Below are 26,289 nucleotides of genomic sequence, written 5' to 3'. Positions count from 1 at the left end.
GCTGGCTGCTTGGATTGCGTTGGCTGAACACCCTGTGATGTGCAAGGGCCGATGAATATGTATTGTTTGTATGCATTTTGTTTGTATGCATTTTGTTTGTATGCATTTTGCTATGTGTATTTATAATTGCATCTGAAACACTTCATTGATTTTTCCTCAAACTTTCATTGTGTGAGTGGAAGTGTGATTTTGGAGAGATGCCTCATGTGTGTATGTATTTGATTTTAATATATATTTATGAGTTCAACTGTCATTTTCAAAAACAATGAAAAAATCAACTATTTTCTTGTTCTTTTTTCCCCCTTTTTTGAAAATGCCAATGAGTAAAATCTTGTTCTTGAACAATAAATTAGCATTGTCCCTATTTCTGATTGAGCTTTCAAAAATAAGTGATTCTCTTTGATAATTTAGAATTCAGCTTTTCGCAAGTCCATTAAATTGGAAATACTGAAAAGAAAAGCTAAGTTAATCTTTTTTATACTAAAAAGTTTATTTTATTTATATAAGATTTTTATCAAGAAGAACTTTTTGCTTTTTCAAAATTTGATTTTCTTTTTTTTCTTTGTTGTTAATCACAATACAGACTGAACATGAAAACTAACCATCTTTTTCCATTGAAAGCTATTTCTATACGATGAATATAACTCCGATTTGCGAAACATATGTGGCTAGAATTAAGAATCAGTAATAAATTTCGTGAAGGTTTTTTGGTGTTTGAATTTTCATCAATTGTGATTTTTTTAATTGAAGAAACCACAAAAGGAAATTCACATAAGATAAGGATATGTTCACTTGTACCATGTTCAATGTGAATTCACAGAATAAATTATTTATTCAATCATAAGAGAAAAGATTTACCATTCTGATCCAACAAACCCATAATATTTAACTTTTGGATTATTTTTTACATTTATTTTGGAAAGCAAAGATGTTGGTGTTAGGGTTTTTATATTTTCATTTTAAATGATAATTAATAAAGCTTTTTCTTATGTTTTCTTTTTGTTGGATCGATATTAAATATGATTTGTTCTGAATGAACGATAAACAGAATGAGAGATTGTGACAATGGAGTTTAAGAAATATTTCTTACTGAAAGCATTTCAAGTTTGCATATTTTTCTTTTTCTTATGTATGCTTTAATGTGATTTTTGTAACTTATGAAAAATTGTTAGTCGAACTGGAACAACACAATGAAGCTGAGCAGGAACAGAAAATCAAAGAAGTTAATGCGATTATGGCCAAAATGGACATTAAAGATTTTTATTCTGTTTTTATGAAAGAATTATTGGAGAAAATTTATATAATGAAAAAAGAAAAGAAACTTTCACTGAAAAATGCACTTTTGTTGCTAAAAAGCGTTGGATATTGCATTGTATTGAGAGGATTTTGGTCCAATGCATTTTGCTATTCTGTGCTGGGTAAAGATTTTGAGAAGATGATTATTGATGAATATGAGAAGAAAAAATTGAAGGAATGAAAAGATACTTGTCGACCTTTGTGAATGCTATCTTCTTCTTTGCTCGAATGCATCAGAAGAATTACATACAATTTGTGTATCTTGTCTTTTGAAGGATGCTTTAAACAAGGAGGAAAGCGATAATGTACGAAAAGATGTGGAAATAGCTCATCTTTCTTTAAACCGTATAAAATATGAAGTTTGTCATTTTTTTCCCTTTGATTTGTTGAGTTTTATATTTGATTTATTGATGAATTTGCAAATTGAAAAATAGAAAATAAAAAGAGAATTATATTTCAATGAGGTCATAGAGATTATCAAGCATCACCGGGAACATCGAAATCTCACTCATCTTGTATATCAGTGTGTTTGGCAATTTTTGAAAGATAGATTACGTACGGATGAAGGTTTGGAGTTTGCTACAATTAAGCTGCATTTCGCAAGAGAGTCAGCAAGAGAATTGGAAGAGCTGATGAAACATGTGGATTGGAAGAGAAAAGAAGAGAAGAAAGAAAAGAGAAGAACCGAACCAAAAGAAGAGATTGCTTTAATGAGATGGTTCGACATCTTGCTAACTTTCATATATGTGATAAGATGTTTGAATGAAGAAACAGGTTTGATTGTCAGAAGCATTGCGAACGTATTTCAAGCAGCAAAGGATTACTGCCCAGCGATTAGAGATAAATGCATTGAACTTTTAAGAGGTGCAGCTATGCGCGGAGCCTTAACAGCTGACAATTTGTTGAAAGGAAAAGCTATTGACCTAATGATGAAGGAAATGAAACAATCAACTTTAAAAGATTAAACAATTCGATATTGCTTGGAATTTTATTTTGCGACTTTGCTTTTATCAAAACAAAAGCATTCACTCAAAATTCTCGAAGCGAAAAGAAAGGTTGCCAAAGTGGAGATATTTGAAAAAATAAAATGCGAAATATTATATTGTTTGGAAATGACATTATTCGTGTTTTGCAATTTCACAATTTTGAAAATGTTTGAGGTTTTTATTGATTTTTATTTTTCACCATTTCATTAAAGTTAAACAAAGCAATAAACAAAGGAAAATCATGCTAATTTCGACTTTATCACCAAAAATTTTCATTGAATAAATTGAAACCTCTATTGATTTGTTTGAAAAAAAAATTCTTGCTCATTCGTCATCTCCATCAGCCATTTTGATTTATGAATACTATTCTCCAAATGTCATTTAATTTTCTATAATTTTCTATATTTCTTTGAATAAAACGGTTGACAAGTCCGAAGAAGGAGAAACAGGGAACATCTTTGCCTGATTTGAAAATTTGACATTTTTCAAAGAATTTAAAATCAAAATTGATGAAGTTATCAAAAAAATAAATAAATTTGATAAAATAAAGTGAACATTAAAAATAGGGTTTTTTTTGTTGATGATGAGGAAGAAAAAGAAATAGGATAAAAGAGGTTAATATGATACAGCCAATATGTTAAAAACAGCGCGTCATCTCATTTTCTTTCTTTTCTGATCTTCTTCACAATATTTTCTTTCAATTTTGAATTGCAACAATCAGCAATCCATATTCCTTTCCGCTCTTTGTCGAATCCCACACGTTAAAAAGATACAATGGTATTCTCAACAGTCATTTCCTTTTATTTTTTTAATTATTTTCTAAGTTATTTTTGTTGATCAATTCTTGGCGGCTCAACAAACTAAAATCTCATAATTCTGAGAAAAATACCAATAAATATTTGTGAGTGTGGTAACGCCAGACCTTTAACTTAATTATTATCCATTTAAAAATTAACTCGAATTATATTTTTAAAATGTTTAACAGAAAATTAAATAGAACATTTTTCTTTTTTATGCAGATGGAAATAAGGATTCAATAACACTTTTTTTCTTTCACATTTTTCCAGTCAAAATTTTTTAATAAAGAATAAAAGAAGAATAATTCACATTTTTTATGAAAGGATATTTTAAAGAATGAGAAAGTGAGATGAAAGAATTAACGTGGATAAGCCACGAAACTTAAAGAGAAAAATTCTTAACATCCACCAGTTTGTTCAACTTCTGCATCAATCATATCTCCATCTTCCATATCCAACTTCTCAGGAGTGTCTGTTGGATTAACACGTGTTCCGTCAAGCATGAATCTAACAGAGCTTGGAATAAGATTTTCACGAGAACAATAAGCAGCCATCAACTTCTTTAAAGGTGTGCTTCTTTTAATTTTGAAATAAACTTCCTCTGAAATTATTAATTTGTTTGGAATAATTATTTAAATTTGAAATATGTTAAAAACGAACAATTTAAGTTAATTTTCATCTTTCAAAATGTAAATATTTACCTCCTGTTGCACTTCTGACACGAACGTTCAAGTATTCAGTTTTGGTTTTATCTGCTTCTTCTGACATTAAATTACAAAAATTTTGAAAATGAGATCAGAACTTTTCTTATAAATTAATCACTTCGAATTCCACATTGAAAAACGTTTGATCTTACCATAATATATGTATTTGACAAATTAAATTAGGGGATTTTATCTTTGTGAATAAAATATGTTGAAGTGAATGCTTTCATTTCTTTATTTGTTTTTCAAATTGGATCACACTTTTCTATTTTTATGAAAGTGAAAATGGGTGAACAAAAAAAGATGGTTATGGTTTTGTATATAAAAAAACGGAAACACTTGAAAATAAAAATCCTTTCCAAATTATTAAATAGAAAAGATCGTTGTGAGAGTAGAATACTGATTATCAATTTTTTTGAACTTTTTTTTATTTTCATAAATGATATTTGATAGAATTAAAATTGGATTCATCAATTTTGCCACATAAAAAAGTGAACTGAATTTGGTCGTTTGTCTTTTATTATTAATTGTGGTTTTTTGATGAATTTCACAAATAAAAAAGATCAACTTTACCTTTACACTTTTCGAGCTATCTTTTATTGGTAGTTGCCTTGTAAAGTTACTATTTTCGGATCCTCGAGAGGACACACTGCATCAATGAATGAACCTAATTTACGCCAGACTGTTGGAAAGATAGTAACTCCATTTCTTCCATTTTACGAGCCAAATCAAAGCGAAAATGAATGTCCAACATGTAATTTTAAAGTGACAAAAAAAAATATTTCAAAGCCTTGCGCTGTTTGTAATAGACAAATTTGTGAAAAGTATGAAACTTTTTTTATTGGAGCTTTTAGTTGCAAATTTTTTCCTCAAATATTTATTAGCTGCTTGAAGAACAGTTTTGTGAATTCTCAGAAAACAATGAAACATATTTGCCCAACATGCTATGTTGTTTATGCTTGCTGTATGCCTTTGGTTAAAGTTTAAATTTTAAATGGAAATATTGTTATCTTTTAAAAATTTTTTCAAAGCTCCATATTCTGATATAAGGCCAACATCGCGGTTATCCCATATAATTCATCTTGCATTGTCGTGCCATAGTCGTGAAATGATTTCAAATGCAATTAGAGCAATTCACTACTTTGTTAGAGTCTCGTTATATGCAACAGATTTTAGACCATCACACGATCAAACATCTTTATCGGATTCTGAACGAAAAACATTAATAAAAAATGAAGTGAAAGCTACCCAGCTTAGACTTTCCTTTTCCTCTGGAAATTCGTCTCGGCGCGTGAAAACTTTAATTGAAAATGAAAAAGGATTAGGGAAAAAATCATTCGAATCAAGAAATAAGATCGAGTCTTTTGAATGGCCCATGAGACATTCCTACGATTACAGTGCTAAGCTTCCTATTGGTGTGAATTCTATCATGTCCCAGCTAGCTGATGGATTGCGTTTGGATAACGATCATAGCAAAAGCACTATGGGAAGTGACTCAGAGTCTGATTCCTTCACGCAACAGATGATGTCTGCATCTTCATTTGAGGCAACACGCGAAGAAGAAATAGAAGACGATGTGTTTTCGGCTGCGTCAACTCGCTCATCCTTTTTAACTGCCCTGACGTCTGAGCCCTCAGCCCCTCTTCCACCTTCTGTATCTGCCTCTCTTGCCACATTCCAGTCATCGTCCTCTTCTTCCTCTTCCTCTTCCTCTTCCTCTTCTTCAAGCTCTTCCTCGAACACTTCATCATCATCATCATCTTCTTCCTCTTCCTCTTCCTCTTCTATTGACCAGGTCTCCACACTGATGGTGATGCAGGCATTGTTCTCGTCTGAGCTGTCTTCTCTTCTCCACCAATCACTCCCTTCTCAATCTGCTACGACAAGTCAACAAGCACCTTCTTCTTCTTCTTCTTCATCGTCGTCGTCGTCGTCGTCGTCTTCGTCTTCGTCGTCGTCGTCTTCTTCTTCTTCCTCTTCCTCTTCTCTTTATGCGTCCTCCTCTTCTTCTTCCTCGCTTTCTTCTTCTACCTCATCATCTCCTTCCATTTCTTCATCATCTCCTCTTTCTCTCTCCTCAGACTCTGCCTTCTCTTTCCTCTCTGCCCTCCCTTCCTCTCCTCTCCTCCCTTCCTTCCTCTCCCTCTGCTCCACCGCCGTCCTGATGAACATCGAGCCTGTCTCTGCTCTTCTCCTCCTCTCCTTCGCCTTCTCTGCTGCTGACGACACCTCCATCAAGCTCGCCTTAGCTGCTGAACGAGAAAGGGCCGCTGCTGATGATGACACTGTCCTCACCTCTTCTGCTCAGATGTATCAGTCTTCCTCTTTGCTCTGCCAGACCCTCCAGCAGTTTTCGAAGAGAAGTGCATTCACTGCTTTGCTTCCTTGGATCTTCAAAACTGCCATCCAACCTCATCTCCCTTCGTCTGCATTTCCTCCTCAAGCATCTTTTGCCTCATCTTCTTCATCCTCTTTATCATCATCATCATCATCTTCTTCTTCTTCTTCTTCTTCTTCTTCTTCTGCTTCTGCTTCTGCTTCTGCTTCTGCTTCTGCTCTTCCCATCCATCCTCGTGTGGCCTCTCTTCTCTGCTCTCTCATCATCCACTCTCTTCTCAAGCGCACCAACATCATCCCCATCCTCTCCTCTTCTTCTTCTCTCTTCGACAAGCCTCAGCTGTCTTCCCCCATTGCCTTTCTTCTCCACCCTTTCTTCATCACTCATTCTCCTTCCCTCATCAAAATCGCCACCCTCAGCCTCATGCGCTCTTCCTCCTACATCATCCCTCCTTCCTCCTTCTGCCTCAACCCTTTCGATGCTCCCCCTTCCACCACAACCATCTTGCTCTCTTCTTCTTCCCTCTCTTCCATCTACCCATTCCTCATTCGCCACACCCTCCCAAACGTCCTCATCCAAAATCTCTCTTCTGCTGCGCTGCACACATCTCCTGCTCTTCCTGCCCTCCCTTTCTCTTCTGCCTCTGCTTCTGGTTCTTCTTATTCTTCTTCTTCTCCTTCATTATCATCAGCCTCTTCCTCCTCTTCCTCTTCCTCTTCTTCTTCTTCTTCTTCTTCTCTCTCCACAATTGGAGCCACCCTCTTCCGTCGTCCCTCCACTCCTTATTCCTTCGAAGATGTCTATTCTCCATTCATTGCCCTTGTCTGTGAGGTTATGCTCTGTGGAAGAGGATGCATTGCAATAGACAAAGTGATCAACCGTCTCCCAAATGAGCCTCGCCACGCTCCTCCTCAGCTGCCTTCAAAGAATTCATCATCATCATCATCATCTTCTTCTTCTTCTTCTTCTTCTTCTTCTTCCTTCTCTTCTCTTCCAATGTCTGCAAGTGGCCATCTTCCCTCTGTTGTGCGTTCTCTTCTCCTGATGTCTGAGACTGACTACTGCACCCTCTGCACCTCCCTCCTCTCTTTCATCTCCTTCTTCGCTTCTTCTTCTGACTACTTCCTCGACAGAACAGCTGTTGGGGTGCCTCTAACACTGCCTGTATCTTCTTTGCCTTCTTCTTTTTCTTCTTCCTCTTCTTCTTCCTCTTCTTCTTCCTCTCTTTCAATGAGTTCTTCTCCCTCTCGCCATCCCTTCACCATCTTCGACTTCCTCCTTCTTCTGTCGCAGCTGGAGAACATCCACACAGCCACTCGAATGCAACTGGCTAAGAATCAGGAGATGTATTCTATTTCATCTCAGTCATCTCAATCATCTCAATTAGAGAGCAGAGGAATAAACATGAGTGACACAGAGCAAGAGAGAGGGGAAAGGCAGTATCAGCTGACAGACACAGGGAATGTGGTGTTTGGTGCCAATGAGCGGTTTATATTCCTGTCTGTCTTATCCACCAAGTTTGATGCTGTCCATAGAGAAATCGCACACGAGGCACTGAGAACACTCACGGTGCATTATGTGGCTGACCAGCTGCCTCAGACAGCTTATCAGATGAACAGTAACAATTACAGTAATACTAACATGAATGTGAATATGAGCATGAATTCATCTTCATTCTCTGCTTCCACTCCAAATGCTGATTATTCACTGGCAAAGTCCCAACAATTAGGAAGTTTGTCTCAACAACAGCAGCATCAGCAGCATCAGATGCAGCAGGGCTATTCTCTCTCAGCCACACAGCCTGCTATTCCAGGCAGAGGCAGTGTACCTTCTCCTTCTTTCTCTCCTTCTGCTTCTGCTTCTTCTTCTTCTTCTTCTTCCTCTTCCTCTTCCTCTTCCTCTTCCTCTTCCTCCTTATCTTCTTCTCGCTACTCTCTCCCCAGCAGCCCTGGAAGACCCATTTCTCCATCATTTGCAGGTGCTTCAAGCAGAACACAGGATGGCTCTCTGAAAAACACGCAAAATGCTTCTTCTTCTTCCTTTTCTTCTCTCTCATTGCCTGCATCTCCTGCAGCATCAGTGACACCTTCCTCATTCACATGGTGTTTGAATAACACTCCCTTGCCTCGTATTCTGCAGCTGGCGAGGTTGGAGACGATTCCAGTGGAAGACAGCCATCAAGTGGCTGAGTGGGTGAGGGGAGAAGAGAGAAGGATGCAGCAGAGGAAGGAGAGGAAGGAAAGGAAAGAAAGGAAAGAAAGAGAAGAGAAGAAAGAAGGAGGAAGAGGAGAAAGGGAAGAAATTGATTGGGGGCTTACAGATGAACGAATGTCATCATCAGCCTCATCATCTTCTTCTTCTTCACTCCCTTCTTCTCCCCCAAACTTGTTCCAGCTGTTGGAGAAAGAGCTTCCAATGGTTGTTCCCTGCCGCCTCTCCTTCTTCATCACATTCCTGAGCGAATCCCTGACTCATTCTGAAGTCTCCAGCAATGTTGTCTATTGGCTCCATGTGCTCTTCCACTTGCTCAGCATTCTCTTCTGCTGCCATCCTTCCTCTTCTCAGTCATCTCCCAGCAGCATCCATACCGCCGCTGTCACTTACCCTTCCTTCCCAACCGTCTTCTCCTTCATCAACGAAGTCTTCGCCTCCTCCGCTTTCAACCCTTTCTGCTTCTCTTCTCCTTCTGCTTTCCCTCTCTTCCAACAGAGCTCTCCAATCTCTACCTCTTCCAATGCCTCTTGCATCACCCAATCACCTGCCATGTCTCCTTCTTCCTCTACTGCTTCTCTTCCTCCTTGTTGCCCTCCTCCTCCTCCTTCTGCTTCTGCTTCTTCTTCTTCCTCCTCCTCCTCCTCTTCTTCTTCCTCTTCCTCTTCCTCTTCCTCTTCCTCTTCCTCTTCCAAACGCAAATCTATTGGCTCTTCTAATTCCTTATTGCCATTGGCTCCTCTTTCTGCCCCTTCCACCCCTCCTCCCAAGCGTCCATCAGTTCCATTGCCAAAATCTGCTTCAAACAGCCTTTCTTCTTTCTCTCACCTGAAGCAATCTTCATCCATTTATTCCACCTCTTCTCTTTCTTCTCTCCCTTCCCTCGCCTTCATCACCTCCTCTTCTGGTGTCTCTTCCCTCTTCCCTCTCCTCTTCCTCCGTGAATGTGCCATTCTTGTCCGCCGTCTCCTCTCCTTACCAATCATCCGCTCGTTCATCACCATCCCTTTCCTCCGCCGCTTCTTCCACTCTGTTCTGGATGCTTCTCTGCTGTGGAAGACAGTCAGAGACGCTGAGCTGTTGGACTGCGAGGCAACTGAAGAAGAGAGGAGGCAGAAGTTGATTGACGAAAATCCTTTCTTCTTCGCCTCGTTTGTGAAGCAGCAGGCTCAGATGAAAGGGACACAGGAGATTCTGAGTGTGATTGGTGGAGATGGGATGGAATTAGTTCCTTCTTCATCCTCCTCTTCCTCCTCCTCCTCTTCTTCTTCTTCTTCTCTTTCTGAGAACAGCCTTCTATTTGGAGTCCTTCCCTATCCGCAGATAACCTCCCTCACCTCCTCCGAGGCTGCTGCTGCTGCTGACTATCTCTCCATCCTCTGCTCTTCTTCTCTGGAGCCTTCTCTCCACATCCTCCGTCTCTCTCTCTATTCTGCCTACCCTCTCCTCTCTCTCCTTCCCCCGGAGCCTTCCTTAGTGCTGGCTAAGCCCTCAACACGTGTCGGGTTCAAAGAGACAGAAAGAGTAAGTTCGAGGCTGTTTCCTCTGCCAATCACCACTGCCCGTGCAAGGAGTGTGATATTCGAAGAGATCGTCAACTCATCCTTTGTGAAGGAAGACAAGAAGAATTCCTCTCTGATGCAGCTGATGAACTTCCTCTTCCTCGAGAACTTGGCAAAGGACAGTGAAAAGTGCCCGATGAAGAGCTATGCAGTCATGAAGACACTGGGAGCAATGCTGAAGACACGCTACAATCTGCGCCATGATGTGTCTGTGACTGTGAAGGGATGCCTCTACGTGATAGCTGCAGCCGTCTCGTCGAAGCAGGAGCTGCTGAGAAAAGCAGCAATTGACGTGCTTTTGGTGTTTCTGGCAGGAGAAGATGTTCTGTTAGACCCAGACTTGAAAGGGACAGAGTGGATGATTGAGTGTCTGCAGGTGTCTGAGCCAACCATCCAGCATGCCACCATCTTGGCTCTCCTGAGGCTGTCTCAGACACATCCACCAGACAAATACTGGGCATTGTGGGAGCAGGTATTTCCGGCGCTGCTGAACGAGGCGCACATGCGGAAGTACTCCGACATCGACCGCACACTTGCTGCTGGTCTTTTGACACTCTTTGCACAGACAGCACTCAGCTACGAGACAATCCAGGCAGCACTCCCGCAGATTCTGCCTCTGTTGGGGATAGCCAACACAGCACTGCAGACGAGGGTGCTGGATATTTCGATTGCTATTGCGAGGCGAGGGCCTGTTGAGCGTATGTCTTTGGATGCATTGAGGGGCATTGAGTGGGTGAGTGCGGGGCTGCGGTCAACGCCAGATGAGATTATCTTCCGCTCGTGCCAGTTCTTTGTGGTGTTTCTGTCGACAATCCACGCAAAGCCGTCGTCGAAGATGATGCGCACCACAACCAGCGGGAAGATGCTTGAATACAACGGAGTGAAGTTCAACAGAGTCTGTGACATGCTGGCAGTGAAGATGTATGGATACACCTTCACTTCTCTCTTGAAGCTTCTTGACCCTTCCAACCACTCACAGCGGGTGACTGCGCTGACAGCTGCTTGTTTGTCCTGCTTTGCTGAACTGGGGCTGGGAGTGAGGGACTTATTAGCTCCTCCTTCTCCTCTCCCTGCAAACTTTTCTTCCCTTCCCTTCGATTCGATTCAACGCACACCATTCCTCCACAAGCTGATTCTCTTGCTTGCATGGAATGCTCCTCCTGCCAATCTGACACAGCCTCCTTCTCTTTCCAACACCCGCCAGGCGCCTTTCTCCTCTGCCCAGCCAACACCCTCAGCCATCCACGCAGCTCGTGCCATTGCGCTGTTTGTGAAGCAGGACAGACGAGTAGCACATCTTGTGGCATCAGTCGATGTTATTCAGCTTCCTCCTCAGTCCAAATGCACTCAATCTATCTACATGGCAGCGTCGGCACTGGGTGTGGATTTATCCTCCTCTGCCACTCGTTTTGTTCCTCTGCCTCATCTCATCAATGCTTTGTTGTGTGAGCATGTTGGCTCAGACCTTGCAAACATTCTTCTGTTTGTGGCGAATGTGGCACACATCTCAGCACGCTTCAGAGAAAGACTTGCAGCAGCAGGTGTGTTCAACACCATCCTCCGCATTCTGTCTGTTGGAGGAGCTGCTCTGTCGCTGAAAAAGAACAAAGGAAAGCTTTTGTCTTTACCTTTGCGTAGTCCTCCTCACTCTGCTTCTGCCACACCTTCGTTGACTCCTTCTCTGTTTTCGGGTGATTCAGCAGAAGGGGCAAGTGAGGTTGATCCGCCACTGCCAGTGGAGGTGATGCTGGCGATGAATGACGAAGAGCCTGTTGGGTATGAAGAGAGAGACAGAATGCAGAACGAGGCAGAGAAGAAGGAGGAGTTAACGAGCGAAGAGGAAGCTCTCAACAGAGCAATGGAAGAGTCACAGATGGACCCAACAGCAGCTGTGGCATCGTCTTCTGACATTCCATCAGATATGCTCTTCTCTTCTTCTTCCTCCTCATCCTCCTCTTCAGCGTCTTCTTCCTCATCTTCATCTTCCTCATTGATTTCTCCAAGAAATGGTGCTGTTATTCTCGATGAAGATTCTGCCTCCTCCTCATCCACTCCATCGCCTTCAGATAATCGTCTGCCTATCAAACAGACCATTGTGGACAAGCTGCCTCCACTGCCCACAGCCAAATGGGTTGAGTATTATGCGATAAGAGCGCTGAGAGAGCTGACAGATGAGAAGACGCTGGCGCTGCTGATGAAGAGCCGGGCAGACAAAGCAGTGATTGCGATGAAGGAGAGCTTGATGGCTGAGAGTGATGAGGAAGACGAGAAAGCGCTTTGGAATTCGAAAAGAGGGGGAGGAGCAGAGTGGGCACATGAGTGGCTGTTTGAGTGGGCGATGAGGGACAGGTGTGCAATGATTCAGAGAGGAGGGAAGAAGTTCATAATGAAAGTGGCTCTGATCACGTTTGCAAAGGCGGGGAGAAGGAAAGAGAAGCTGATGATTGCGAGGCAGCAGATGAGGAGGATGAGACAGCAGGCGAATGCTTTAACTGCATCATCATCATCATCACCTTCTTCTTCTTCTTCTTCTATTGGTTCGCTGGCTGCATCATCTTTCTCTATGATGACTTCAATTTTGGGTGAGAGCATCACCAATGGAATGAGGTCAATAGCACAGCAGGTGAGAAACCAGGCTGAAAATGTCATCAGAGAAGCTACAAGATCAAGTATGCTATGATTTGTTAATATTCTATTTATTATGCTTTGTGCTTTATTTGCGTATATTTTTCGAAAAATAATTGCATATTTTTTTTAAAAATTCATTCATTTTATATTCTTTTTCATTCATTCCAAATATTTATATATATTCATCTTCAATCAACAGCTCCATTCTCTGCCTCACTTATCACCCTCCTCACTGTCGATCCCGGACGTGAGTTCGTCTCCTCCTTCTCCTTCCCTCCCTCATCCACTGTCTCCGTTGCCACCGCCCCACCCACACTGACTGATCTTGCCAGGCACTTCATCAACTGCCTCTCTGATTATGTGGGCACCCTCTCTTCTCTGGCCTCGTATTACATCAGTCTGGGCATGCAGACCTCTTCCCAGCAGACAAGCGAGGCGAAGCGTGCTGTTGGCTCTATTTCTGAGAAAGAGAGAGTTTTAACTGAAGTGCTGAGAGTGTTGCTGAGTGGAGGAGAAGGGAAGAAGACACAGACGGCCACATATTCCTCTTGTTTTTCTTGTTCTGCCTCGTTTGTGGGCGATGGGCAGACGATGGCGACGAGAGAAGAGATCACGGCAGCCTTTCTGGCCATCCCTCAGTCTGTGCAGCTTATTTCCTCTCTCTTGCGCTCTCCCCTCTCTTCTCTGCCCTTCCGCACAGAAATCGCCCGCCTTTTGTTTGTTCTCACAGAAAAATCTGACCAAGGCAGAGCAGGTGTCGATGAAGGGACACTGCAGCTCATTTCCTCAGGAACTGACGTAAGTCAGCTGGAGACGCCTTCCTCAGCCACATTCCAGGCAGTGCACACAAAGCCAGACAGCAACAGCAAGCTGTATGTGATGCTGTATGACGAGCAGCACAAGAATGACAACAGCAGAACAGCCACAAACTCGTCTATTGCTCCTTCCACGTCCTTCTTATTCACCCAGCAGAATCCAGTGAGTGCGCTCTCCCTCACTCCGCAGCTGTCTCAGCTCATCCAGTCACTCAAGCGCCATGCTGCACACACACGCATCGTTGGTGCAAACAGAGCAAAAGGCGCTCTAAAACAGCCATCGGCCTCAGTCCCTCCACCCACTCCAGAAACACTCTGTTTCCTATTCCAGCTGATTGCGCTGAACTTCGAGGCAGGGCGAGGCATATTCGTGAAGAACAAGTGCGATTTGGGTGGGAACCGCTTCTATTCGCATTCAGACAAGTTGGCACTCACTGTGAAGGTGTCTGCTGGACTCTCCTTTGCCAACACACTCGCACGCGCCCCGCAGCCACACGGCTTTTCGGCTGGCTCTTTCCTGATTGCCCTGCACACAGTGCATGAACTGGGCAAAAGAGGATTCTCATTCGTGCAGGTGAGAGACGCCAAGCTCTTTCCCATTCTGATATCCCTGCTGCAGCTGCCGATGGAGTCTCATTCTTCCCTTTCCTCTTCTTCTGTCCCCTCTTTCCTGTCTCCTTCAGAAGAGCGCTGCTTCCTCGCTGCCTCGTGCATCGGCCACTTCTGCTACGTTGACCCAACAAATGCCAAGCTCTGTGCACGGCATCCATACTTCTTTGTGAATGCGATGGAGCTGCTGGCGATTCCTGCTCTGCCTGAGACACGTATGCGCCCGTCTCGCTGTGTCCGCTTTGCTGTCCTGTTTGCCCTCCATTCAGTGTGTGTGATGGACACTGTTGCTCCTTCGCTGCTTCTGCAGGATGTGCCTGCTGCATTCAACATCGTCGCCTCGTGTCTGTTTTCTGAGGCGCAACACAGAAGAGCACTGGAAAGAATGGACGAAGAGAAAGAAGCTGAACAAAGTGGGAAAGATTCATCATCCTCTTCCTCATCTTCTTCTTCTTCCATTATGTCTTCTTCATCAAAAGCCAAAGCGTCTGCACTCATCTCCTTCTCAGCCCCAGCCACAATGACTCCCTTAGGCAGAGTGTTTGCTCTCCACATTCTCTGCCTCCTTCTCGCTGCACAAGAGCAGCTCACACAGAAACAGAAGGCTGCTGCTTCTCCTCCTTTCCCTCCTTCTTCCTCTCTCTCTCCTTCCACCTCTCCTCAAGCCTCTCCACCTCGTGCCCCACCGCCTCCTCCTCATCCCAAAGTGGGTAGAACTCAGTCAGTTCCTTCTTCTCCTTCCTCTTCTTCTCCTTCCTCTTCTTCTCCTTCTTCTCCTTCTTCTTCTGCCAATCGTCTTTCCCTCTCTTCATACATCCCTCCCCTCAAAACCACACCCCGTTCTCCTATTCGCAGCTCCCCTCTCCTTTCTTCTCCTCATCTTTCTGCCTTTTCACTGCCTCGTACTCTTCACAGAACACTTACCATCACTTCTGAAGAGGAACACTCACTTGTTGCCTCTCTTCTCTCTTCTCAGGCTGCTCTCTTTATGAACTTCGTATTTGCCCAACATCTGCTCTTCCAGTCAACAAAGGATTTGTTTTCACCAGCTTCTTCATCGTCCTCTCCATCTTCTTCTTCTTCTTCTTCCTCCTCTTTTAATCCTCGTTCTGTTTCTCCTTCTATATCTCCCACACCTTCTCCCTCTCATTCCCCTTCTCTTCAGCGTGTCCGCCAGCTCACCTCTTTCTCTCCTCTCCCTCCAAAATGGCCACGTGAACCCATCGCCCGCTCCTCCTTCGTGTCTGAAGAGAAGTTTGGGGCGATGCTGTCTCGTGTTGGACTGACGCAGCCCATCCCTCCAAAGGATATGCAGCTACTGCCTCCGTATGACCCCAGAGTGAGCTATCCAGTCACATACACTGTGAATCCTGGGCAGATTGTGGGGCAGCACACACCTCTGACAGCCACTCAGTACTCAGACTTCATCGCAAGGCACGCCACGAATTTCAGAATGTTCACGGCGTATTTGGAGAAGTGGACAGAAGCAGCGCGGATGATGAAGCAAGGCGGGGAGAGCGATATTGGCGCGTGGAATGTGCTGTACAGATTAGCACTGGACACCAAAAACAGCGAGGCGCTGAGAACACTTCTGGACATTGCACAGCCACAGCCGCTGGGAGTGCAGGAGAGGAAAGGGGCGAGGAATGGGATAGATGTGATAGCGAATGTACTGGCGACTGCTGGGGCGCCGCTGGAGATACTAACAGTGGCGTCGTATGTGATGGTGCACTATTGCGAGGGAGAAGGGAAGAAGGACTTCCATCGTGTCTACTTCGAAGGAGTCGAATATGAGACAAGAACTGATTGGTATGGATGAATTACTTTCTAATTCTTTATTATTTTCATATGTTTAATCAATTTTTTTAAAATTTTGTTTTGTTTCATTTTCTCTTTCTTTTTCAGTCAACGACGCAAAGTTGCTTCATACTCAATGGTGAAGCTGATCAACTTACTTTCTCTTCCCATTCCTGAGCTGCGTCTGAATGCATCTCGCTGTCTCCTCCACTTGACTGATGCTGGCTATGGAATGCAGGCTATTCTGGATGACAGCGCATTGGCCACTTTGATGGAGTCGCTCACACAGGGAGAGGATGAAACACTCGAAAATACACTCTGGATCATCGCGAATGCTGCAAGAGAAGGTTGTTATTTTTGTTATTTTCTATCTAATTTATAAGCTTTTTTTTTCAAATTGCATTATTTAATGTTATGAATCAATGTTGTGCTTATTGAATGAAATGAATTCTTTCATTTCATCAGATCCTCTTCTCCGCAACGCCTTCTGTGACAAAGGAGCGGTGAGAGAGATTCTGAAACTGTTAGCTCCATTCACATCTTCTTCACCAAACGCCACAAACGATAGTTTCTCCGTTTCTCCGTCGCACTTACTGAAGAAGAAGACAATCATCCCTGCTGCCACGTGTGCCTTGTCCAATCTTCTCTACTCGCACTGCTCAAACACCAGGCAATTCATTGCAGAAGGAGGCATTCCTCTTCTGTTAGAGCTTCTCTCTTCGCCTGCCTCGCCTTCTGCACCTACTCAGTGTCTGGTTGACATCTGCTCTGCCTTCTTTATCCTCTCCACGTTGTTCAACTGCTGCCACAGACTGGTTGAATGCATGCCTTACTTTGCTTCCTCTCCTTCTTCTACCTCTTCTTCCTCTTCTCCATCAATAGAATCTGATCTTCCATTGCGTGCCATCTTCCACATGCTGTGCATTGCCTCTTCTCCTTCTCCCTCGGCATCTCCATTGCCAGCTGTACAAGGCGGATTTGGATCAAATAAAGAAGAGGCAGAAGAGGAAGAAGGGCGGAGGAGGGAGCAGATGCTGAAGAGGTGCTGCATGTGGCGCTGGGTGAAAGGGCGGTGGGAGTCGCTGGGGTGTGTTGGAGGGAAGGATGTGGACTATGGATGGTGCAGAGAGTGGGAAGAGAAGGAGAAGGAGAAGATGACTGCTGACTCGAAGAGGAGTGCAGCAGCTGTGAAGAAGAAGCAGAAGGTGCTGGCGGTGAAGAAGAAAGAGAAAGCGAAGGCAAAAGCAAAAGCGAAGAGACGCATGTCATTGATTTCGGAAGGAGAGAGAGGAGGAAGAGAAAGCGAAGGGAAAGAGGACAGCGAAGGAGAGGATGAGATATCTCTTTCAGAGTCAGGCGATGACTCGCTGGAAGAGGAGTTTGAAGGAGAAGACGAGGTGGAGTATGAAAAGCAGATAGACGATGAGGAAGAGGAGAACAGTCTGAAGAGGCAAGGTTTATATCGCCCTCTGAGTGGATCAAGGAATGTGATGAATGTCAAGTCGTTCTTTGGAGTCGAAAGCGGAATTGTGGAGCTGGTCATAAGCATCCTCAGCAGCACTTCGTTTGCTTCTCTGCTCAACAGCGGTATGGATTATGACAATAATTCGAGTGAGTTACTTCGAGAAAAATTTTTGAATAAATGGGTTTTGAGATTAGCAATTAATACAAATATTCTTTTTTTTTTTTTAACTTTTTAATGAACCTCTTTTATTTGATTTTTTTTTTCTTTATTCTCATAATTAATATCCTCAACAGATACATTTATGGCTATTCCAAGCCCTTGCGAGTCTATCGGATTCGAGTTGGAAGATGTGCGTAAGACGCGCAAGATGATATACGATAGAATGCATTAAGCAATTTTTTTTTACATTATAATTCCAGATATTTCTGAGAAAATTTGTTTTTTCTTTTGAGGCTTTTTTCTCAAATACTTTTTTTTGTTTTTTTTCAATTAAAAATTGTTATCCTTTTTTTGTTTATTTCATTTGTTTTCTTTAATATTTTGTTCGTTTGCATATCACTTCAATTCGATGGTTCTGTATTATATTGGAATTTTATTTCTCATTGTTGATTTTGTATTAGCTTTGATTTTATTTAAAAGTTATTTTTTTAGTTCATATTTTTGCTATTTTCCTTTCCTTTTCATCATTGCTTTGAACTGTGTGTTATGAATGTTAAAATTGCGGGATGAAAAAAGTTATGTTGTTTTCAAGTGTCACATATTTGCAGTAAATAATAATTCGATGTTCATTAGTGGATTAGTCATGCTTTATTTTTATCAATTCAAAGAAATTTTCGAGTTTTGAAAAAAGAAAAAGAAATGTTCAAATGCAATTTGCAAGAAAGGCAATAATCTTCTCTGTTTCTCTTTCTTTTTCATTCTCGCCAGCTTCAACTATTTTCATTATGTTCACTTTTATGATAAATCTATCTTTGTTTTAAAACATAGAATTAACCTTTTCGCTTCCTCAATCAATAAATTCCGATATCTGATATTCTCCTTTAATGTTTTCAAAGAAAAAACAACTAATCACAAACTACATAAGAAAAATGAAATGTTATTGAAATGCGAATGATTCAGACATAAATGATGTTAACAGAAAATTTTAAATCAAAGAAGATCTTTCCAAAAATTTGGATTCTTTCTGCATCTGTCATTGAAAGTTTCCAGCCATTTCGTAATTGCGGCTGTTGGAACAACTTCCACTGGTTCCGTTCCATCAGCAAAAGATATTGTTCTTGCCATGCTTGTAACAAAGTTATATAAATTTGAAACAACTTTTTGTCCAACTGCATTCAATGCAGCGTCTCCAGATGAACTTAGAACCTCTCTTTTTTCTGCATCTTTCTTTGCATCAAGTTCTTCCACAGTTGCAATTGGGACTATGTTAATTCCTAAATTTCATTTATTCATTAATTTCGGGGAAAAAATTGAAAACTGACATACCAAGCTGTGCCGTTACTCCTCGGTCAATATCGTCCTTTGGCCATCTAAATCTGAGAATGGTTGATGGTTTTTGATTGTGTACAGACCCAAGATAGCTCCATTGTGTAAAAGGTGTTGTTGCAAGATAAATCGCGCATCCAAGTGAACTTTGAAGAGGTGGAGTTCCGGTTAGGAATATGCAAACATGAGAAGCAGTTGAAATATCTTCTATTGGAACAATATACTTGTCTGGAGCTAAAGCAGTAAATGAAGTTATAACTGGACGTTTCGGGAGCACAACGCCACAAAATGTTGGTGATGGAGCAGCTACAGGTGCAGTAGCAACACTTATATCAGGGACAGGAAAAGTTGATGGTTGTGGAAGAAGTGCCATGAGGATAATAGCACTTCCAGTTTTTGAGAATTATTATTAAAGAAATAATAACTCATTTTGATCAAAAAAAGCTCTTTTTCAACAAATGTCAATGAAGCATAAATAATGTTTGAAGTTAATGTTTTTGAATCAAACTTTTTCTTTGATGAGATGAATTTTTTGATGTTAAAAAAAATTTTATTATTAAGATAGAAATGAATTTCCAATATCAAAACAACAAATTTTGGAAACATTAGAACTTTTTTCAACTTTTATCAAAATAAAAAGTGAGATATTTATTGCAGACTCAACAATTTTTCCATTTTTCGATCATCATCTGTAATAATTTTTTGCGGTTATTCGGAACTTATTTAACTGGTTCTTTTTTTCAAAGTGCAGCACAATGACTAAAGAACAAGTTAAAAGCTTCAAGTTCCAATCTGAGCCGCGAAGCCTAGCGTATGAAACAATTAGTTAAATTTACAACAAAGAAGTAATTTCCCCTCTTTTATTTTTCTATATTCTTGTTTTGATTTAGCAAAAATGAAACTGAAAAATCAGATTGCTTTGGCTACAGTATGTATTTATTTTATATTGTTTAATTTTATTCTATTTGTTTTATTCTTATACAATGAAAAACTATCTTTTTAATTTATCATTCATCTTTGACTTTTTTTCATTTTTTCTGATAAAGCTCTTTCTGCTGAGGAAACTTTAACTAAAGTTTATGAAGAAGCAAAGAAATTGAACCAGATGGAGTTTCCTATTTCTCAAACTTTACCAAATGCAACTTTGATTGCAACTGATTCAGTACACGTCGGATGTACTATTTGTCCATGGTTTCAGCCAACATCCAACATACCTGAACTAATAAATCACATTAAGGAACCTACGCATCGGCAAGTGTCTTCCTCGAATTTGAGTGAATCTTGTCAAATTGATGATATAAATTCTCCTTATTTTGATAATTTTGGGCACCGTACAGATATTCGCAAAGATGATACACAATCAACCATTTCCAAACAATTATCATCTGCAGTTCCACAGATTGTGCCCACTTCTCCAATATTATCTCATTCTGATTCACGAAAGAATAGCTCCACTTTCACAACTCTAACTCCACCGTTGTCTCCATCATTTATCTCCACAGCATCCAGCAAATCTGGCCTCAACATTTCGTATCTTCCGTCTACTCTTTCATCTTCTTTCTCTCCGCTTGACTCAACAGATCCTAATTCGTCCACTCGCTTGCTCTCATACACTGCCCCACCTTCATCTTCGTTATACGCCAAGCCTCCAACTCCTCCCTCAGAACAGAGTCCTGTAAGATGGGCTCGGTTGAACCAGCGACGAACAGAGGGCGTTGTGCCTAGGCGTGCTTCTGACAGCTGCTCTGACCAGATACTTATGCAGACAGACACATACGCGCAACAGCAGTTTAATCACTCTGACTCATTTCGCTTTCCATCCACACCATCTCCTCCTTCTTCAGCTGAGCCCATCTCTGCAAACAGACCCCGTTCTCAGTCATATACAACTGGAATGTTGTCTCGCTCTGCTTCAGAACAATTCAATTTCCCTGCTTATCCTCCTCTCTCTGCAGGCTCAAGGCCTCACCCAGCATTACTTGCTTCATCGTTTCCATCTTCTTCTTCTTCTTCTTCTTCATTTGTCTTTTCCAATTACGAATTCGGTGGAGATTCAAACTTCATCCGGAAAGATCCCACTTCAACTCCAATGTCTCCCTTCTCACTTCCCCCTCTTCTGTTCTCCTCTTCCTCATCCTCCTCTCCTGTCTCTTCTGATTATCAGCCTTCATCATCTAAGCCATGTCCTGGCCAACCTTCCATCCCTCAATCACAACACTTCCCCCGCACTTCATCTCGCTCTCTTCCTCCAAACGAGCCACCACGTCATTCCTCTTCCCTTCCTCCGCCTTATTCGCGTGCTTCTCCTCATCGCCAGTCTGCTTTGATGTCTGCCATTCCATATCGCCGTGCCCAATCGTCGCAGTTCTCATCCAGACGCCTTCCTTCTCCTCCATCACACGCTCTTTCAACACCAATGCTGCCTAATGTACATTCTTCTCAATGGTCATCTTCTCCTTATGCACCATCTTCTTCATTGCCTTCATCCTCTTCCTCTTCATCATCATCTTCATCTTCTCTCAAATCTTCTCATTCACTTCGCAGAAGTCATTCAGACTCTCCTCGAGGCACCTCCCATTCACACAGGCGAATCTCCTCTCCTTCCACTTCATCTGAAGCATCAATCTATCAATCAGCAGACCGAACTGGCGAACAGAAGAAAGTCAAACACACAAACAGAAGCATATACAAACACCAAAACGAAGGACGCCTGCCATCTCCGTTTGAAATGGAAGGAGGAAGAAAAGAAGGTGTGAGAGTGTTTAGTAGGCTGGAAGGGAAAAGGATAAGTGCTGAAGAAGATGAAGATGATCGAATTTATGCAAATGGGCCAAAGAAACGATCAGAGCAAAGGAAAAAGAGGACAAAAGATGAATCCAACGATGCTTTTGAAGCGTCTCAGAAAAAGAAAGAAAAGAAAAACAAACAAGAAACGAAAACAAACAAAGAGAAAGCCAAAGAAAAGGAAAGAAGAGTTGCATCTGCCATCTATGGCATTCCATTAAGCCCTTCAATTCAAACAAAAAACAGACCTTCCTCTTCCTCTAATTCTTCTTCTTCTTCTCAAACAAGTTCTTCATCTGCTACATCAGCATCAAAGAAAACACGAACAGAAAAAGAATCCAAAAGAGAGAAGAAAGGGCAAAAGAGAAGAGAAAATGCGCAATCGCCATCGAACTTATCCTCTTCCTCTTCCTCTCCTTCTTCCTCTCTTTCGCCTTCTCCTTCTCCTTTGACTCCTCAGACAGCTGCTGCCTCGCTGTATAAGCTGCCAAAGTCGTCTTCATTCAAAAGAGAACTTTCTGTCACAACTGCTGCTCAATCACAGGCGCCATCACAAACGCAAACACAACTTTCTTCTTCTTCTTCTTCTTCTTCTCATTTGAAATTGCCTGTTTCTTCAAATGCAATGCAATCTGCACATTCTTCATCCAGCAAAAGAATGAAAGATGCAAAGCAACAGAGAAACTCTTCTGATTTATCTGAGACGCAACAAAGCACGCCAAAAAATAGCTTTCCTAATCATTTATCACATTCTTTAACATCTTCTTCATTATCATTATCATCTTCTTCTTCTTCTTCTTCAATTTCATCTTCTGCATCATCTTATCCATTGTCCACACCTCCTCTCCCTTCTTCAGCCCCATCTGGAACAGGCCGTCCAACTCGCTCCACAATTGCAAAGAGAACATCTCCACTTCCTTCTTCTGCATCTTCCCCTGATTTGGCTGGTAATTCATCAGTTTCTGCACAACTGACACCAAACAATACTTTTTCTGCTTCATCATCGCAATTATCATCTTCCTCTTCTTCATTGTTGTCTTCATCACCTTCTTCTTCTTCTTTGAAAGAGCCTTCTCTTTCTGATCTCAGACACTCATCCTCTCAATCTGAACTGCGTTCATCCCAATCACAACTCACACAGCCTTCTCAAAAGCCCTTTTCCCCTTTGCCAACTCGCTTCGCCTCATTTTCTTCATTCCTTTCGTTTTTCACTCCGCCAAGCAATGAAAACACAACAAATTCTTTGACAAATCTGTCAGGTCAAACACATTCTGTGAATTCTCCTTCTTTTTCTTCTTCTATTTCTTCATCATCATCTTCTTCTTCTTCTGTTCTGTTTTCCCATCTCCAACCTCTCCAGCAGCCACACTACTTCTTCTCTCTCTTTGCCATCGAGCGCGAAATTCATGCAATCCGCATGAAGGGCCTCTCCTTCATCAGAGCTTTCCTGCTGCTCCCACTCTTCCCTTCCATTGACGAGCCATCGCTGCCCCATCCACACTCAATCGCATGCGCTGCATCAGTTCTGAGGCTGGTTGGGGAGATTGTGCAATCACTGGCGAAGAAGGAAGAGTCAGCAAAAAAGATGTTATCAGAGTCATCTTCATCATCTTCATCTCCCTCATCCTCCTCCTCCTCCTCCTCCTCCGCAAAGGATAAGTTGCCCAACGGAAAGGCGATAGGAAAATCACAAAACTCAAGAACAAGCAGTCCATCATCATTATCATCCTTATCAGAGCCTGATATTAGCAAAATGAATAGCAAGTGCTTGCAGTTGAGAAAGCAAAGCACAACAAATATTCCATTAAAGTTTTACGATCCTCAAACAACAAAAAACATTTCATTGTTGCTTCCTTCTAGTTCTTCAGAAGCAACGAGTGACTTGTATGAACTGATTCGGATATCTCCATTCACACTTCCTCATCCATCTCTTTCTTATCAGCCGCAGTTTCCCTTTGCATGTTCGCCTTTCGCACTCCGCCCTGTCCATCATTCGCTGACACTCACTTCGATCTTATCAGCTGCAGCACCTCATCTGTCTCCTCTCCAAGCAAATCAGACAAGCAGTGCAATGAATGAAGGAAGCAGCAGCAGTGGTGGTGGTGGTGTGAATGGGAAAAGTCAGCAGCAGAACAGCTTAGTGACTGAAGGGACAAATAACAACAGTTCGTTAAACAAATGGAAGAGCATCCAAGACGATACAAGCAAAACAAATGGAAACTCGCAAAATGGAAGGCAAAGCAGATATGATGCAGAGAACGAGATTGACTTGTATCCGCCTGCTTTCATCGAAGCAGAAAAAATCGCTCTGAAAACAGAAGCCAATTTGACTGCACTTTTCACTCCGCTTTTCTCCCCTCTCATTCCCTTCATTTTGTATCCCTCGCAGCTGTTATCTTCTTCTTCTCTGCTTTCTCCCTCGAAAAGTTCTCTCAACTCTTCTCCTTCTCTTTTTGATTCGCTGGCATTGACTGATGCCACAACTGAGTCAAGAGACCGCTATTCCACGTTCTGCTTCGAATGGGACATGAAGTTCAGTCCGAAGGAGGCGCAGAAAATGCAGCGGTGGGACAAAGAGTATGTGAGGCTGATGAGGCAGGAGAAGAAGGCAGAGAGGGAGGAGATGAGGAGGAGGAGGAAAGAACTAATGAACAGGAAGAAGAGGAGAGAAGAAAGAAGGCTGAAGAATCAGAAGGAAGGAACGGATGAGAGAGAAGAGAATGAAGGCGAAGAAGAAAAAGAGGAAGAATTGGAAGGTGAAGAGGAGGATGAAGAATTTGATGAAGAGGAAGAGGAAGAGGAGGAAGAGGAGGAAGAAAATGAGGAAAATGCGATGGAGAATAAAGAAAATGGAGGTATTAATGAGACGATAAGTGGTAAAGTATCACAGATAATTTCATCTTCTGCGAATTCACTAGAAGAAGCGTTGAAACAACTGAAAGAATTAAGTGCTGCTCGCAGTATCCAACGGTGGTGGAGGAATAAGAAATCAAAGAAGCAAAAAGGTAATCAAAGGAAATTTGGAAAAATTGTGATGAAAGAAGAAATATCAGGGAAGAATGGAACAAGTGAATCAAATTCTTCAGCAGACAGTTCTGAGGACGGTCAAACACAGGGGAATAGCATATCTCTCTCAGATCTCTATCATTTGACTCAGCCAACTTCAAGTTCAACAGAAGAAAGTAATTCAGCAACTGCTCATCAGAAAAGCATTGCCATGACACAAGAACAGGCAGTTGTTGCGATTCAGTGTTTCGTCCGTCGTTTTCTGGCTCGCTGCAAATTGAGAGAATTGAAGCAGCTTCGTCAAAGGCAACAGCGGCGAAACAAGCGAAAGCGGCAAGAGTTGCTGAGGAGACAACATTATTTGATTCTGAATGAGGTGGAAGGAGTGAGTCTGAGGTTGAGTGCAGTTAGCGCAATGATCAGGCGAGTGGAGATTGTGAGTGGGGCAGCGCTGGAGGCGATGGACGAGAAGAGGGGCATGTTGGCAGAGATGGCAGCAGATTGGGTTGATGGAGCTGCAGAGTGCGACGAGCTGAACAGTTGGGAAGCAGATGAGATGCGAAGGAGAAACGAAGAGATCGACAGGCAGAAGGATGCCTGGCTGTTCTGTTTGCAGAGGCAGACACGCTCGCCAGGATCAGCAGAGTCCTTTTCGCGCCCATCGCAGCGGCAAACTCCGAACAAACTTCCACATTCAGCCACTCCTCCCTCGCCTGCATCAGCGCAAATGGACATTCTGGGAATTGCATCTTTGGCGCCATCCATTTCATCTATGCCTTCCACTCCTGTTTCCACTTCCAGTTCCTCGCCTTCCTTTTCTCCTTCGCCCAGCCAGTCTTCTTCATTTGGCTCATTCTTATCTCTTGTGCCCACTTCTCCTTCTTCTCCTCCATCAACTTTATCAGCACTTGCTAATCCAGTTTCTTCCAACCAGAAAGATCAAAGCTCTTCTTCTGCTCCATCCGTTTCTCAATCTCCTTTGATTCATTCCCCGTCTTCATGTCCTCCTCTACTTTCTCCCCAAAGCACTGCTCCTTCCTCTTCTCCTCCTCATGCTCAGAGGCCTCGTCCATCTAACTTCCGTTCTCCTTCTTCTCAGTCGCTGAATGCAGCTTCACCGCCTTCAAATTCTCTCTCTAATCAAACAGATGCTGTGCAGATGGGTGAGACTTCACCTTCACCAGTATTTGATTGCTTGGCTATGCGAAAGAGTTTCTCTTTGTATTCGATCGTTCAGCCACTTCCACCGCATTTGAGGCATCTTCTAAAGATTTACGATGCGCTGGTGCACACAGCAGAGGAAAAGCATCGATTTACAGCTCTTCTTTCTCTATTTAGCAATGCGCTGTGGATGGCAGAGCAGAGAGAAAGAGAGAGATCGCACTCGCATTGCATTGCCCTTCTGAAGAATGTGTTCAACGCTGTGTTCTTATGAATGAAGAGTGAATTGGATTTAAAATTTGATTTTTTATCTTTATTGTTAAAATAGTTTATGCTATTTTTCAGTGAATTTTTGAGATTAATTCGCATTTTGCAGTTATTGCGTTACGTTTCCCTATGTTCTATTTTATTTTATTGGCGAATATTTATTGAGATTTTTATATGTTGACTTTATTATTATTTTTGAGGATATCATTTTCTGTGATTTCCATTTTTTTATCCACCTTTGTTGTGTGGATAAACATTCCAATCAATTGATTGTTTTGACTGAATTTTATGAAATAATTTGATGATTCAGAAAGCAAACTGGTTTTGTAATTTTTTGCAAAAAGTGAATATTGTCTGATTCTTTATGTTTGTTGTCTT

The 26,289-nt window shown here is 42.1% G+C and overlaps 4 protein-coding genes across 4 annotated transcripts; 2 read left to right on the top strand and 2 right to left on the bottom strand.

Moving 5' to 3' along the window:
* Nucleotides 1-3,371: 3,371 nt before the first annotated feature.
* MONOS_18030 (putative small ubiquitin-related modifier) lies at nt 3,372-3,864 on the bottom strand. The gene is made up of 2 exons (XM_067871010.1): nt 3,781-3,864; nt 3,372-3,680 (listed from the first exon to the last, which is right to left on the bottom strand). The coding sequence occupies exons 1-2, from the start codon at nt 3,845-3,847 to the stop codon at nt 3,478-3,480; spliced, it is 270 nt and encodes an 89-aa protein (XP_067722068.1). The 5' UTR covers nt 3,848-3,864; the 3' UTR covers nt 3,372-3,477.
* A 510-nt stretch (nt 3,865-4,374) lies between these two features.
* On the top strand, nt 4,375-18,238 carry MONOS_7638 (uncharacterized protein). Its single transcript, XM_067877981.1, has 7 exons — nt 4,375-4,607; nt 4,668-4,747; nt 4,815-12,563; nt 12,722-15,755; nt 15,852-16,090; nt 16,209-17,330; nt 17,502-18,238. The coding sequence occupies exons 1-7, from the start codon at nt 4,441-4,443 to the stop codon at nt 17,597-17,599; spliced, it is 12,489 nt and encodes a 4,162-aa protein (XP_067722067.1). The 5' UTR covers nt 4,375-4,440; the 3' UTR covers nt 17,600-18,238.
* A 119-nt stretch (nt 18,239-18,357) lies between these two features.
* On the bottom strand, nt 18,358-19,066 carry MONOS_7639 (putative protein Hikeshi; the record flags this gene model as incomplete). The annotated part of the gene is made up of 2 exons (XM_067877982.1): nt 18,358-18,641; nt 18,694-19,066. The coding sequence occupies 2 exons, from the start codon at nt 19,064-19,066 to the stop codon at nt 18,358-18,360; spliced, it is 657 nt and encodes a 218-aa protein (XP_067722066.1).
* Nucleotides 19,067-19,448: 382 nt separating this feature from the next.
* Nucleotides 19,449-25,918, top strand: MONOS_7640 (uncharacterized protein; the record flags this gene model as incomplete). Its single annotated transcript, XM_067877984.1, has 3 exons — nt 19,449-19,504; nt 19,584-19,621; nt 19,740-25,918. 3 exons carry the CDS (start codon nt 19,449-19,451, stop codon nt 25,916-25,918), a joined length of 6,273 nt encoding a protein of 2,090 aa, XP_067722065.1.
* Nucleotides 25,919-26,289: the final 371 nt, after the last annotated feature.

The sequence above is a fragment of the Monocercomonoides exilis genome (genome assembly GCF_001643675.1).
Source record: "Monocercomonoides exilis strain PA203 chromosome Unknown scaffold43-869231, whole genome shotgun sequence".
Lineage (NCBI taxonomy): Eukaryota > Preaxostyla > Oxymonadida > Polymastigidae > Monocercomonoides > Monocercomonoides exilis.
This window is presented reverse-complemented; position numbering and strand designations above follow the sequence as displayed.

Bases quoted from the DNA above. Each gene is read 5' to 3' on its own strand.
- MONOS_7638 (XM_067877981.1), top strand. From the start codon at position 4,441: ATGAATGAACCTAATTTACGCCAGACTGTTGGAAAGATAGTAACTCCA. The intron at 4,608-4,667 runs GTATGAAACTTT...AATATTTATTAG, and splicing joins AATAGACAAATTTGTGAAAA to CTGCTTGAAGAACAGTTTTG. The intron at 12,564-12,721 runs GTATGCTATGAT...TTCAATCAACAG, and splicing joins CAGAGAAGCTACAAGATCAA to CTCCATTCTCTGCCTCACTT.
- MONOS_18030 (XM_067871010.1), bottom strand. From the start codon at position 3,847: ATGTCAGAAGAAGCAGATAAAACCAAAACTGAATACTTGAACGTTCGT. The intron at 3,681-3,780 runs GTAAATATTTAC...TAATAATTTCAG, and splicing joins TGTCAGAAGTGCAACAGGAG to AGGAAGTTTATTTCAAAATT.